The sequence below is a fragment of the Ambystoma mexicanum genome, chromosome 7q (assembly GCF_040938575.1).
Source record: "Ambystoma mexicanum isolate Mex_15411 chromosome 7q, UKY_AmexF1_1, whole genome shotgun sequence".
NCBI classification, from domain to species: Eukaryota; Metazoa; Chordata; class Amphibia; order Caudata; family Ambystomatidae; genus Ambystoma; species Ambystoma mexicanum.
This window is the reverse complement of record NC_090941.1, coordinates 787,117,817-787,131,850: the sequence shown is the minus strand read 5'-3', so window position 1 is coordinate 787,131,850 and position 14,034 is coordinate 787,117,817. Positions and strand designations below refer to the sequence as shown.

Below are 14,034 nucleotides of genomic sequence, written 5' to 3'. Positions count from 1 at the left end.
GGTACAGATTTATACAAGCTCCGATGTGGGTGACAATCTGCCCGAAGACTATTGTTCGGACCATGGAGGGCGTCAGGGACCCGTGTCTGCAGATGGGTCACCTCAAAGCCAGCACAATTCTTTACCTTGCCAGAAGAGGCGCACCAGTCTGGAGCCTCCACCTCTCATTCCTTCCACGTCTTAGCCAAGGGGCATGTCTTTGGACATTCTGACCATGCTGCACATGCTTCTATTGGAAATTCAACAGAGACTGACGCACACACCGGAACCTGCTCCATCTAGGAGTCCCCCAAGACCGCTTCCCGGAAGCCCTTCCCGCCACAAGCGCAGGTCAAAGGACCCTGCTGGTCCAAGGCATCAATCGACACCACTGCCAACGCCTCCACCTCTGGACTTTACCCCGACTGGGCATCCTGCCGAGCACACAGACAGGGGCAAGGATATGGCAGCTATGGTGAAGGACATCGATGAAGCCGATGACTTTGTACCAGCTGACGGGGAACCGCTGGGCACGGAAGAACTGCACATGGTTTCTCCGCCGGATGAGGTGGTCTCCTTCCACGCTATGATGTCCAGGGCTTTCGAACCTTTCCAACTGGTGCCTGTGGAGATGAAAAAGGAAGGATTCCTTAACCACCGTCATTAGTCCAGATGGAAGACCATCATGTCCGTCCCCTTGCTGGACGATATTTGGGATGAGGGCCTGGCCCTAATGGAGAATCGGAGCACTGATCCACCCAAGCGGGACAGGCTCAAGAAGAAATAGAGTTCCGGGCTCGGCCCCCAAGTGCCTGAAGTCCCAGCCTTCACCTGACTCTGTGGTCTCAGCCGCAGCTCTGCAAACCCGTCATCCTCCAGACCAGGAGGGGAAGAAGCTGGACGCTATGGCAAAAAGGGTCATTTATACTGCTGCCAGCACCATTCAGGCCACTAAAGCCCTGGCCATTTTGTCCCGCTATGATCTGAACTATGGAATAAACTGGGCCCTATTTTGGAAGGTAGAAGCTCTTGTGCTGTTCCAGCAGGAGGAAGTGGCCTCGGATAACGCCATAACAGTGGCGGTGGACATTGCAGACACCGGGTTCCATCAAATGGGCAATGGAGTGTCTCTTCGTCAGCATGGATGGCTGAAAGCCACCAACTTCATACTGGACATTCAGTCCAAAGTGTTGGACTTGCCATTTGATGGAGAGAACCTATTTGGCAAGACCGTTGACGAGTCTCTGCAAATTATCAAGACCGACACGAAGACAGCACGTTCACTGGGTACCCTGCAGCAACGTCGGTCGTCGTCCTTTCATTCCTTGAGGGGCAGGCCTGGCAAGTTCTCCAAGGGATATACAACCCCTTATCGGCAGCCTTCTCGCTCCACGACTCAAGAGGCCTAAGAGGAGGACAGCGTCGGCACCGACCGCAGGGCAGTGCTCTGACCCAGAAAACGGGCCCTAACCGGCCATGGACTTAGGCCCCCAATTGTGCACCCCAGTGGGAGGCCGGCTGACAAGGTTCGTCAGCGCTTGGAAGACCCTCACCACCGACAGGTGGGTGCTGGACGCTCTCAAACAGGGACACACCTTGAAGTTTCAACACTGGTGTCCTCGTATTCCTTCTGTGGCTCGACAAGAACAGCACGTGGCTCAGCTGCTGCAGGAGGTCCACACAATGTTGAAGGAGGGGGCGATCGAGCCCGTCCCCCAGCGCCTCCGGGGCTTTGTAGTGTACCCCAGAAACATTATGGTCCAAAAAAAGTCAGGCGGGTGCAGGCTGATCCTGGACCTGAGACGCCTCAACAAGTACTTGGAAGTCCCAGAAATTCAGGATGGTCACCTTGCAGCACATGCTCGGCCAATTGGAGGAAGGCAACTTCGGGCGTCTCTGGATCTGGAGGACGCCTACTTCCACGTCACCATCCACCGGAAGCACCGCAAGTTCCTTTAATATGTGCTCCAGGGGCGACACTATCCTTTCAAGGTGCTCCCCTTTGGCCTGAAATCGGCCCCAAGAGTCTTTACAAAGTGCTTGGCTCCGGTGGCAGCACATCGTCGTCTCAAGGGCATCAACGTCTACCCTTACCTGGACGTTTGGCTTGTGCGATCCCGCTCCCATGCTCAGGCAAGCTAGCACAAGGCGAGGACCGTGCGTCTACTGACGGATCTGGGATTCTCCATAAATTATCCGAAGTCCTGCTTGGAGCCATCGCAGAATGTTCTGTTTCTGGGAGCCTGACTCAACACAGTTACTTGTCTGGTGTCCCTCGGAAGAGAGGGTGATAGCCATCCTAGGAAAGGTGCAGTGCCTGTCGCCGACGCAGTTGGCTACTATGCGAGCCGTCAAGTCGCTGCTGGGCATGATTTCCTCCTGCATCAACCTCGTCCTCCTTTGCAGACCGCTGATGAGGCCTCTCCAGAGGTTTCTGGATGCGAGGTGGCTGCAAGTCTCGGGTTCTTGAATGGACAAGATCGCCCTCAACGAGGAGTCCCGTTGTACAATACAGTGGTGAGGCGTGCGCTCTCATCTCACACAAGCGGCCCCATTTCAATCCCCTCCTTACCAGGAGACAGTCACTACGGATGCTTCTCTGGAAGTTTGGGGAGCTTACACGGTCTCTGGCTGCTGGAAGAAAAGACCTGTCACATCAACATCCTTGAGCTTCGGGCCATCTTTTGAGCTCTCACGTTCTTCCTGCTGTCGCTGTGGGGCAACGTGCTGAGGATCTTCACGGACAACACCATGTTCTACATTCGGAAACATGATGGATGCGCTCTACGCCTCTCTCCAGGGAGGCCCAGGATCTGTGGCACTGGGCCACTCGTCAGGACTTGTTTCTCGTCCCTTTTCACCTGGCAGACACCAAGAACTCCACCGCAGACTTGCTCAGCAGGGAGCTATGTTCTTGCCACGAGTGGGAGCTTTGCCAGGACCAAGTGGATCTTCTATTCCACAAATAGCGTCGACCCCAGATCGACCTTTCTGCAACGGCGATGAATTCCAAGTGTCAGAAGTTTGCCAGCACATTCCCGCAGCCGAGGAGCATGGGGGATGCGTTCCCATTCCTGTGAGAGGGACTTTTCCTATGCGCTTTTCCTCCATTCCTACTCCTACTACGAGTGAGCAACACACTCAGGGGGTCATTACGAGTTGGGAGGTAAGGGTTTAACATTGCCGGTAAAGGTGCCAGAGCCGTCAACCCCTTACTGCCCTATTACGAGGTCTCGCGGGACACGCTAAGGCCGCCTGATTTCACCAGGCGCCCTTAGTGGGTCCCGCGAGGAGACCAGCATGCTCCCCATTCCCAATGGGGGCTCGAATGGGAATGGGGATGTACCGGGTCCGGGTTCCTTGAATGAGGAATTACTGGGCCTTCCAAGGTTGGAATGGCCCGGTAATTACTCATTTAAGGAACCCGGACCCGGTACCCGATAAGGGGGTAGCCATGCCGCTAATAGCAGCATGGCTACCTCCTAACGCGTAATGACACACTCATTGTCACTGCAGAATGATACTCATCGCTCTGGCATGGCTGCAACAAATCTAGTATCCAGACCTGCTACGTCTGTCGGCTGCTCCGTCCATCAGGCTGCCACTTCTTCCCGATCTTCTCTCCAGAGAGGGAGGGGCGAGTCTGCACCACAACCCAGCATCGCTGAACCTTAGGGCCTGGCTCCTGCAGCCCTAGAATTTTGGCATGTTTCTTTACCTGCAGAGTGTAAGGACATCCTGGCCAAGGCCAGAGCCTCTTCAACATTTACATGCTATGGCCATAAGTGGAAGCCTTTCTCTGTGTGGTGTCAGACTCAGAAGATTACCCCATTTTCATGTCACAGTCCTGCAGCTCCTACCATATCTTTTTCCTTGACCATGGCTGGACTGGCTCACACATCTATCAAGGTGCTCCTGGCTGCCAAATCCTGTTACACCATGCCACTGGGTAGGCCTTTTCTGTGGTCGCACAGACTCGTCAAGGAGTTCCTCAAAGGCCTGTGCAGGACTTTTCCACCGGTGAAGGCTCCTGTCCCAGCTTGGGAACTCAATGTGGTCTTGACTAAGCTCATGGGGGTGCCCTTTGAGCTGATGCCTCAAGACCTGCTGAAGTTTCTCTTGTGGAAGAAGGCTTCCCTCATGGCGATCACCTCGGCCAGGTGCGTTGTGGAGGTCCAGGCCCTGTCTTGCAAGCAGCCGTACTTTTCCTTCCATGCTTCAAGGTTGGTACTGCGTACACACCCCGCCTTCATGCCAAATGTGCCGTTGGAATTCCACCTCGATGAGCCTTTGTGTTGCCTGCCTTCTTCCCAAATCCGTCGCCTCCAGCGGAGAAGGCCTTGCCTTCGCTGGACTCTGCTTGTGCCTTTAGGTTTTACGTGGCACACACAAAAGGGTTTCGGAAGACTTCTAAAATGTTTGTCAATTTTGTACCTATGAGTTGTGGGAAGGCCTTGTCGAAGGCTTCCATCTCCAGATGGCTCTCCGTCTGCATCATGCACTGTCATCGGCTGGCTAACAGCCACCTTCCAGGCTGGCCGACAGCCCATTCCACCAGAGCCATCTCAGCAGTGATGGTGTTTCTCTCTGGTGTGCCCCTGCTCGATATCTGCAGGGCTGCTACGTGGAGGTCTATGCACACCTTCACAAAGTTCTACTGCGTCGACACGGATTCCAGGGAGGATTCCCGGGTCAGCCAAGCGGTGCTAAGCAACCTCTTCACTTGAGGTGAGTCTGTTCCAGGGGTGAGTGTTTTACTTCTATTGATCCTTGCCACCTCCCATGGTTGTGTATCTGTACTGCTGTGTAATCTTTATTCATGAGGATGTGAATCCATGCCAGGCCCCATGCTGGAGAAGAAACAAGTTACTTAACTGTAACTCCTGTTCTTCAGCATGGGTCCGGCATGGATTTACATGCAAACCCTTCCGCCTTCCCCTCTGTGGCTCTTCTTAGTTCATACTGCCACTTTAGGTGGCAGTACTATGGGCTCCTGGGGTTGACCTTAGGGAGAGGACTGTCAATGGACAGAGGCAGTATGACCCAAAGGACAGTCATTGTTTTAGAGGAGAAATACAGTTTTCAAGCTAAAGTGAAACCGTTTTTTCTTTTACCGAGGATTCCCAGCCTGATGACAGGAAATATTCATGAGCATGTGAATGCATACCAGACCCGTGCTGGAGAACAGGAGTTACAGGTAAGTAACTTGTTCCTTGCTATGTATGATACTATGTTGTTTTTAATTTTTGTGATTCTGTCCATGGTATCCAAGTCGCCCTACAAATGTGGGCCCAAATAATTGTGAAAAAATAAAATATTAAATATCCCTTTGATATTGTTGTTCCTTCTGCCCCTCTTTTCTGTCAGTTTGCTAGCACTGTCGTAGGACAGCAGCCTGTACCTGCACACCTGCAGACAGTGATGATGATACTGCCCAGCTCACAAATATTTGTATCAATTTGACCTGGTGCAAGTTGGCACAATGCCAGACCCCTGTGCAACATGCTTTGTGTTGAGTTAGTAAAGTTACAGTCAGCTGCAGCCGTCAAAGCCTACATAGTACAGTCAACATAAGTCAAATATAGGGAGCAGCGTGCTGAAAGGAAGATGAATGGTTTCGGACGGTCTCATCATTGTGACAGTGCTATTACCAGACCAGCACACGACTCCAATTAAAATGAAAGTCTGTGTGCCAGTGGCGTAATGCAAAATGAGGGGGATGGCAGACTGGTAGCCATGCTGAGCCCTTCCTCCAAGCTCCTTAAAGAAACACATGCTGCACCACAGACTCTCAAGCTGTGCCATCATCCATGCACATTGCAAATGATGAGATGATCATGATGCTAGAGGGGCACTCTGCGGTGCATTAGATGAAGCATACCAGCCAACACTGTGCACCGCCAGTAACTATTAGGTGAATGCCATAGGGAGCTTTTGATGCTGAGGGGGCGGGTGCATCTGAGTGGGCACTGGTATTGTAAACGATTCAAGATCAGTGGCAGTAGGCATATATTTTAATGGAGGGGCAGTAGCATCTTCCACAAATTAGTGGAAGCGTGCAAGCATAGTATATGGAGCCCTAAGTAATGCAGGGAGCTTACCCCTGTGAATATTCTTAGAATGATGTGTTGAATAGGTGCATTTTACAGCACAATTATTTGAGAAAAGGGGAGCTAAAACCCATATAATTTACTATTGTCTCTACATGGTAATACATCAAACAATCCAGTAGATGTGAAGTTCTGGGGGCTCTAACAAGCGGTGTGGCTTAAAGATTGATGGTTGTTACCTGCAATTGGAGCCGCATGCCCCAACAAATACATCATGAGACCCTGCAAATATGTACTTTGGGTCAAGCAGCACAGTCTCCTTATGTCTAGTTTGTATCCAGTCTGCATATTGTAAATACATCTCTCTGGCCCAGTGTTAAGAAAGATCTCTCTTTTTGCAATTTTTGTAGTAAAATTGTTGAAGAACTGTGTACTATTACTAGCACAAGTAAATTACCACGTACCTGCAGAGGCACCATTCTGGTGAGAGACATTGTAGCTCCTGTGACTTTTGGGCACAAGACCCCATTCTTCTTAGGGGTTGGACTGCTTAGGTTAGGTTTTGATCTGGTTCCATCATCTATTGCATCTATTTACTTACTGGCTTTGCTGAATACGTTATTTGGTGTATTATGAACCTATGGTGAATGTATATATTTGTATCACAGAGTACTGTGCGATAATACTAGCTGTTAGATTCATTTTTCAGTGTGTTCAGAAGTGCCTATAATAAATAACTATGTTTTATACTTACTGTCTAAATTAAATGATTGTGTGCCATACTGTTTGGACTCATTGAGGGCCCCTGACCCCACTCATTCTCTCCTAAGAATAAGCCTTGACTGCTCATCCACGTACTTTGATTGGGTTTTCGCTAAACTCTCGGAGTTCCCTGTTCACTATAAATAGGGTTACCTCCTATAGTCTGCCCACCAGGCCAGATTCTAGAAATCCATCTCGACAGCCAGTTAGTAAATAAATGATTGTATGTAAATAAAACACCCTGGCCATCAGTCTATAAACAATTCAATCAGTCAGATAAATTTTGTTAAAAGCGGTAATTGGGTGCAGAGGAAAACCAACATTAGCACTCACTTACTGGTCGGTCCTCTGTATTACATTTTCCATTTTTATAATAATAAATGTATTGTGAATTAGTTCAAATTTGAACTTTACACAAACAATACAAAATACATGTAATAACTTAATACAAACATACATACAGTCTACACATTAAATAAATATTTAAAAAAATGGAACATATGAATCCAGGTGCAATACATCAATGAATGAAGTAAATCTTGCTTCTTATACGTCCTGTACAACCCATATATACATAATACCTGAAACATGGCAATAACAATGGGCACTAAGTACTAACACTAAGCATCAAGCCTGAGGGCCAAGCATCAAGCGGCAGGCATAAGGGCCAGTTCCTGGGGAGCCACTCTAGGATCCACTATTGCCGGTTGGTTTGGTAACAGACTTTTGACTCTGACCCAGACCTATATAGTGCCAACTGGGTCCCAATTGAGTCAGAATTTAGACAGTAATCCCAAAAGGACTCTCCCTTAATGGTATCGTAGTTGCTTACCAACTTTCCCAACAAGCACCTGTACAATGGGCCTAGTCGAGGGCACATTGTGAAAGCATGCCTGATGGATTTTAGGGGTTCTCCCTTCTCACAGATACGACAGTACCTATCCTTTGGTGGAATGCCCAGCCGAGGGCCAACGACCGTTAATACCTGGAGTTGGTTTGTCTGCAACCTTAGCATAAATTGACGCACCCAAGATTTGAGTCTGGGCATAGTAGCAGGTATTGTTGGGGCTTTCTGTATCTATGCATTACATGCATTACAGCTTCATACCACTTCAGAGTGGACAGATGGATATAATTCTGGGTCCAGTCCCATCTATTCATTTTTTGTATACATTATTTTTTTAGGTGTGTAAATGACATTGGTTGCTTCTTGTCATATGAGCAGTCTATTTCAATAAAAAGAGACTCATTTAACTGTTTGTAGCTATTACCCTGAGGCGACTTTTCATTTTCGAAATTAAATTAGTACTGGCCAAGCTAAGCAGTTTTCATGAAGAAGTGGAAATAGCTTTCAAGTAGAACACACCTCGTGCTCGCAAGGCCATACCTTTCAATGAAGTTAAGCCTAGTTCTAATCTCAGGTACTGGACAGAACAAGCTGGGCCCATACCCAGTACTGCACGCCAATACTGGCCCTCTAATATATTGTGCCAACTCAAATCTTGTATGGCTAATGCCTCCAAGCCATACAAGATTGCCGTGACGAAGCACTGTTGATAAAGTTTAATAATACCCGTAATACTATACCCTGCTGTTCCTTTAGCAAATTCACAGGCCTGCAGTGTAAGGAGTTTTGCCCACCTCTTCTTTTGAAGAATGATCAAATTGTAATTAGGTTGGATATCAAATTCTAGCCCCAGATATGGGTAAGATTTATCAATGCTTATTCTGCCCAGGCGTGTCTCAACCCCTGAACGACGGGGGCCACTTTTAGTTATAGCCAGAATCTTTGTTTTCCTCAAGTTAATGGTAGGCCCCAAATGCACCGAATACAAAAATAGCTCCTGCAGCATGCTCTTTGCTCCCGACAATGTACAATCAAACAATATTAAGTCGTCAGCATAGAGCATGCCTACAATGGGGGTATCCCCCAACTTTGGAGGGCAATTTGCCTTAGCAGCCATCTCGGGTAACAGATCAGCTATATATACATTATAGCACATAGGTGCCCCCACACAGCCCTGTTTAACTCCCATATTAATAGGAATAGAATCAGTGGCCTCTCCCTCATTATTGAGTCTGACCCCGGCACTGTTGTTGCTATGTAGGCTCGACAATACATGTAATATACAGCCGGGCACTTTAGCTCACTTAACTTGTCCCACAGGGTCTCCCTTTTGACTTGATCAAAGGCACTACAAAAGTCAACAAAAATTATGTATAGAGTAGCATTTTTATTGCTCAAGGTTTTATTGACCAGTAGGTCCAAGACCCTGATGTTGTGGGCTGTCCCAGAACCAGGTCTAAACCCCGTCTGTGCGTAGTTCAAGATTTTATTTGTTACGACCCAGTTTTCAAGTTCCCTAAGGACAAGTGTCATGAATATTTTGCTGGTAACGTCAAGCATGGAGAGAAGTCGGTAATTGCCAGCATTACATCGATCTCCCTTTTTATGTACTGGTATAATTACTGACCTTCTCCATGAAGACGGAATCACAGCAGACCTACAGACACGCGAAAAGAATGTCAAAAGTATATGTGCCCACTTGTCCGGGTCACTTTTTAATATGGAATTTGCTAGCCCATTGGGGCCTTGGGCATTGGAGGGTTTAAGTGCTATAAAACCTGCTTTATCGCATTGTGTCTTAGAGGTAAAGGCCATATGTTTGTGCTTAGTATAGTAGCGGAGGCGGGTATGTTTACATCAAAAAACTTGTACTTAATGTGTTCTACCCACTGCTCCTCACCAATGGGGTTCACTATTCTTAGTCCCTGGTCCACTCATGCCTCTCCTAATGTTTGCCAGATTCTTCGAGTATTTCTGCTCATAAGAATCTGTATAAAGTTTTCCCATTTTTCACGTTGTTGGGACTTATGATAGTGATAAAGCCATGTATGATATTGCCGCTTGATGTACTTAATCTAAAACAACCTCTCCTGCTGGCTCCTATTGTTGGTAGAAGCCAGTCTACAGGCACGGATTTCTCGCCGCATTAACCGTTTACGGTCCCGGATCTTGATGTTAAACTTGCCCCTTTTAACAGCTTTCCATTTAATTTTGGGAACCTGTGGACGCTTAAAGAGAAACTGAGTGAGCGATTGTATGCGTGTCTCTATCTCCTCAGGGGATTTCCCGCTTAGTTCACTCTTCTTACAACATCCCTCAGGGAAGATCATGGACCTCATTCTTTCAATATTGAACTGAGTCCACCTTATCCGATTCCCTTGATTGTTTATAGTCACATTACTACATACGTTTTCAAGTCCCTTTCCCCCTGCCCCACTCAGGCTCAGGGTAACTGGGGCATGATCACTATAGGTGTTAGGTGCAATGTGAATACCAATGACTACCAATGCCATTTCCATTTTCACAATAGAGAGTACTAAAAAGAAAGAGTAAATACAGACAAAATCACCTTAATCTTCAATTTTCATCTGTTTTGTAAAACAAAATATGTAAAAGCCACCTGCAAATTCCATTTACAATGGGTTTGTATGTGGGGTCCCCATGCTTTTAGGAGGTGTTAAACGGAGGCAGTTTAAATAGGAATTAATTCATTAATTTCTTGCCTGCATAAAAATGCCATGCATGTGTAAAACTCTGCAATTTTGCAAGCAGTACGGGCATGAGGAGGAAGAACTGTATGTCCTGCTCCCGTCTCACACTCTTATTGCAAAAGATGTTTAAAATGCTGCAGAGCATAAAACAAGTGTAAAGACTGGCATACGCCTTTTACTTCTTATTGTTTCTCTCGTTTTATCACACCATAGGTTTTAAAATGAGCCCCAATAAATACTGTAGCTAAATCACAAATGAAAAAGTCAAATAACAGCTTCCTGCCTTGCATAAAGTCAAAGAGCATTTTGGATACATAACAATGACCACAGGTTTTTATGTTTGACAAATATTTCTGTGAAAATGATTTATGCTGAAATCCTTCTGAGTATGTAATGTACAATGGGTTTGGTGCACATTTTGTTTGTCACAACACTCGCCCAACAGTAAAATGTCTGCAAACATTGGGACATATATAGATTTCTGGACAATCTTTGTTCTTAGCAATGAAGGTTAGGTTGTCCTGTTTAAACTATAGACGTCCCCAGGTGTTTTCATACTCCTGCAAGCACTGCATTGTTGTTTAGGAAGAAAGAGAGAAGGCTAGGGTGGAATAGTTTGGGGGTAGGAGAGACCGAAGGTAATGTTCCATATTTGGAGGCGGTCAGGGACCCTTAACCCCCCTGGTAGTTGCGCCTATGTAAGGCAGAGAATTAGACATTAATTATCGTATGAAATCAAGTCTTCTAAATACTCTTGTCCTTTTTTAATTCCCAGGTACAAAGGACTGTAAATGGGAATTTGTGCATGGCCTTTTAGAAAATGCTATCTATGGTGGACGCGTTGATAATCACTTTGATCTGAGAGTCCTGCGATCCTATCTTAAGCAGTTTTTCAACTCAGAAGTGATTGGTGCATCTCACCATAGAGGACAAACTACATCTGCTTTCCCATTATCAATATCTCTGCCCAGTTCATGCAGCATTTTGGTAAGTGAAAGTTTTGATTATTATGGACCGCTGTACACTTGTCTATTTTATATGCTTTGTAAAAAGTTAATATTTTATTTTAAATTCAGATTTTTGTATAAAGAGCTACACATGCCATCAGAAATGGTCAGGGAAAGGGAGAGAACAGACACAAGATGAATGATAAGGAGAACATCAACACTGGGCCAACTAGTAGGATATATATTCATAATGACTTATTTCCTCCCATGGATTCCTCATCTTTGATAAGAACATCCACAGCACCGCTGTTCTTTGGAAACTTTTCAGCAAGCGGCGCAGTGCAGCTCTGTGTCATCTCCAGCCTCTACGCGCTCCACGATGAACAGGATGTCGAGGCCAGTGTATGTCGAGGGGATGTGTTCTTTTTTCCATTCACTTTGTACGCTTCAGCAACATGCTACTTTGTTTCGAAGAGAAAATGCCCAACCCAGCTAAGGTTTTGGGTTTCAAACCTTGCATGGATTGCGGCTGGCAGATTTCGGTTGCATATCTGCCATCAAATCTGTTTATTCAATGGATTGCATTCTCCCGCAGATTCCTCCTCTGATAGATATCCTTTCAGCATTAGCTGCTCAGAAACATTTTTGACAGGGGGCGCAGTATGACTCGACATCGACCGAAGACTCCTCTTGACTCGAACGTGGCACTCCGTGACCACAGACGTGATGTCAACCGTACATATACTACGTCAAAGTTGTTTTTTTCGGCGCAATCAGCACGCTGCTTTTCGGAACCTTCTCCAGTGACAACATTTTTGTCAAATATTCAGCAAGATGTCAGGCCATAAAACTTTGGGTTCAAACGTTGTCAGGACTGCGGCTCGATAATATCCATCAAGGACCCATCACAGACCTACATGGTATCTGCGTGTGGTGCCTGAGGAAGGAACACAATGTTGAGCAGTGTGGCTCCTGCCAGCAAATGAACCCAAAGTCTATTAAGGAAGGGTAGCCGAAGTAAGCGTTCGGCTGGCCTCCGTCGAAGTCCATGGGACGTTCGTCCATCAGGTCGTCGGGCCATGACACTGAAGGCCCCATGCCTGAAAAAGAGTTCCTGTAAGAAGGTGAAGAAACGTTTGCATTCCCAAAGTGGTTCACGCCATTAGTCGTCCTCATCCGCCCTCAAAAAGAAGAGACGCTATTAGCGCAGACACAACTGATTAGTTGGAGGAGCGTGGTAAATCCTACCCGACCCCAGGAGACCCAAGGAAAGAGTGGGAGGCATTCAAGGAGCAAGTGCTCCAGCATTTCCAAAAACCCACCGTGAGTACGGCTCCGGTCTCAATGCTACAGGCAAGTCCACAAGGCCTTCTGGGTCCTGGGGCCTCAATACCTTCAACTTTCTTCCTAAATATCCGCCTCCAACTCCCTCAGGGTCAGTCGCTTCTCCAAGCAATAAGTTGGTGGTAGATCTCTTTCTTCGGCTGGGGCCTCCCTCTGGAACAGACTCCCTGCCTCTCTGAAACTTGAGGAGAGCCATCTCCGGTTCCGGAAGAACCTCAAGACCTTCCTCTTTCCTTCTGCTTTCTCTCCTTCTCCTCTCCCCTGCTGAACTCCTGACTCAAACTGAAACTGCACTGATCACCTGGCTACCCTCTGATCTCGGGCCCATGTCCCCTCCCCGCCAGTTGCACACCTGCACTGCCCCCTGACAAACCTTCCACTCGGGCGGTGTTTCTGTATCCCTACAGTCCCCTACCAGCACTTGACACTTGATGTCTGCACTTCCCCCTGCACTTGCAACCAGCTGGCCGCACTTTTTACTTATTGTTTTTATTTATATTTTTTAGTTATTATTTTACTGTTAATCCCATGTACTGCACTGCCCCATCCCCCTTTACCCTCGCACTTTTCCCCTCTCTCTCCCCTGCACTTGCACACTATCAATGTCACCTGGCCTAGTAAGATTGTTGTCTCTGTCTTCCCTCTGTTCCCCCTCCCTTGCCTCGTCACACCTTGAAACACTTGTGTATAGGCACGTTATAAATGCCATATCATATCAAGTAAGGCACCAGTTGCATCCGCAGGCTCCTGCGCCATGATGACTATGCCAGATCCTATGCCCGACCACGATAACTGTGAAGTTGATTCCGGCACTGATGGCCCTCGAGTCTTGGTCAGCGTTCTTCGATGCCACAAGGTCGATTTATGACGAGGGAGCTCAGGTTCCTTTTGGCCTAGAGACAATTAGCGGGGGCTCTGATTTTCTTTCAGAGACCAAGCAGATTTGCTGGCTCTGGCTGAAGGTTTGCACGAGGCAAGTGGACTTGACACGTGCCCTGACCTCACCTTGCAACACGCTGCCCCCTATGGCCACCCTAATGCTAAGTAAAGTAAAACTGTTGAGAATGTGGTCAAAGCATTGGGTCTGGGCACCCCAGCCAATCCCCTGGCAGCATATGAGCTAACAGACATCCTGAATAAAGGACCGCAGACTGAGAGGGCATTACCATTTAATGCTGCTTTACCGGATCCCATTAACACACTTTAGCAGAGACCATGTTTCACGCCAGCTGGGAATGCGATCTCAGCAATAAATACAAGTTGGTGGGGGGAGATTTACCATTCCAGTCATCTCACCCTACACCAGAAGGTCTGGTTGGCCTGGCCGCTAGTGACCTCTAGGTCAGTCACATTCACCTCCAACCTTCTGTGACGGGGTCAGAAATGAGAGGCGG

At 47.4% G+C, this 14,034-nt stretch overlaps 1 protein-coding gene across 3 annotated transcripts in view; it reads left to right on the top strand.

The window, feature by feature from the left end:
• Positions 1-14,034, top strand: part of DYNC2H1 (dynein cytoplasmic 2 heavy chain 1) — a 3,314,293-nt gene that overhangs the window by 2,957,558 nt on the left and 342,701 nt on the right. For all 3 annotated transcript variants that reach the window (XM_069639013.1, XM_069639012.1, XM_069639011.1), the window contains one exon: positions 11,125-11,336. In XM_069639013.1, the coding sequence (XP_069495114.1) occupies positions 11,125-11,336 (212 nt within the window). The remainder of the gene's footprint in view (positions 1-11,124; positions 11,337-14,034) is intronic.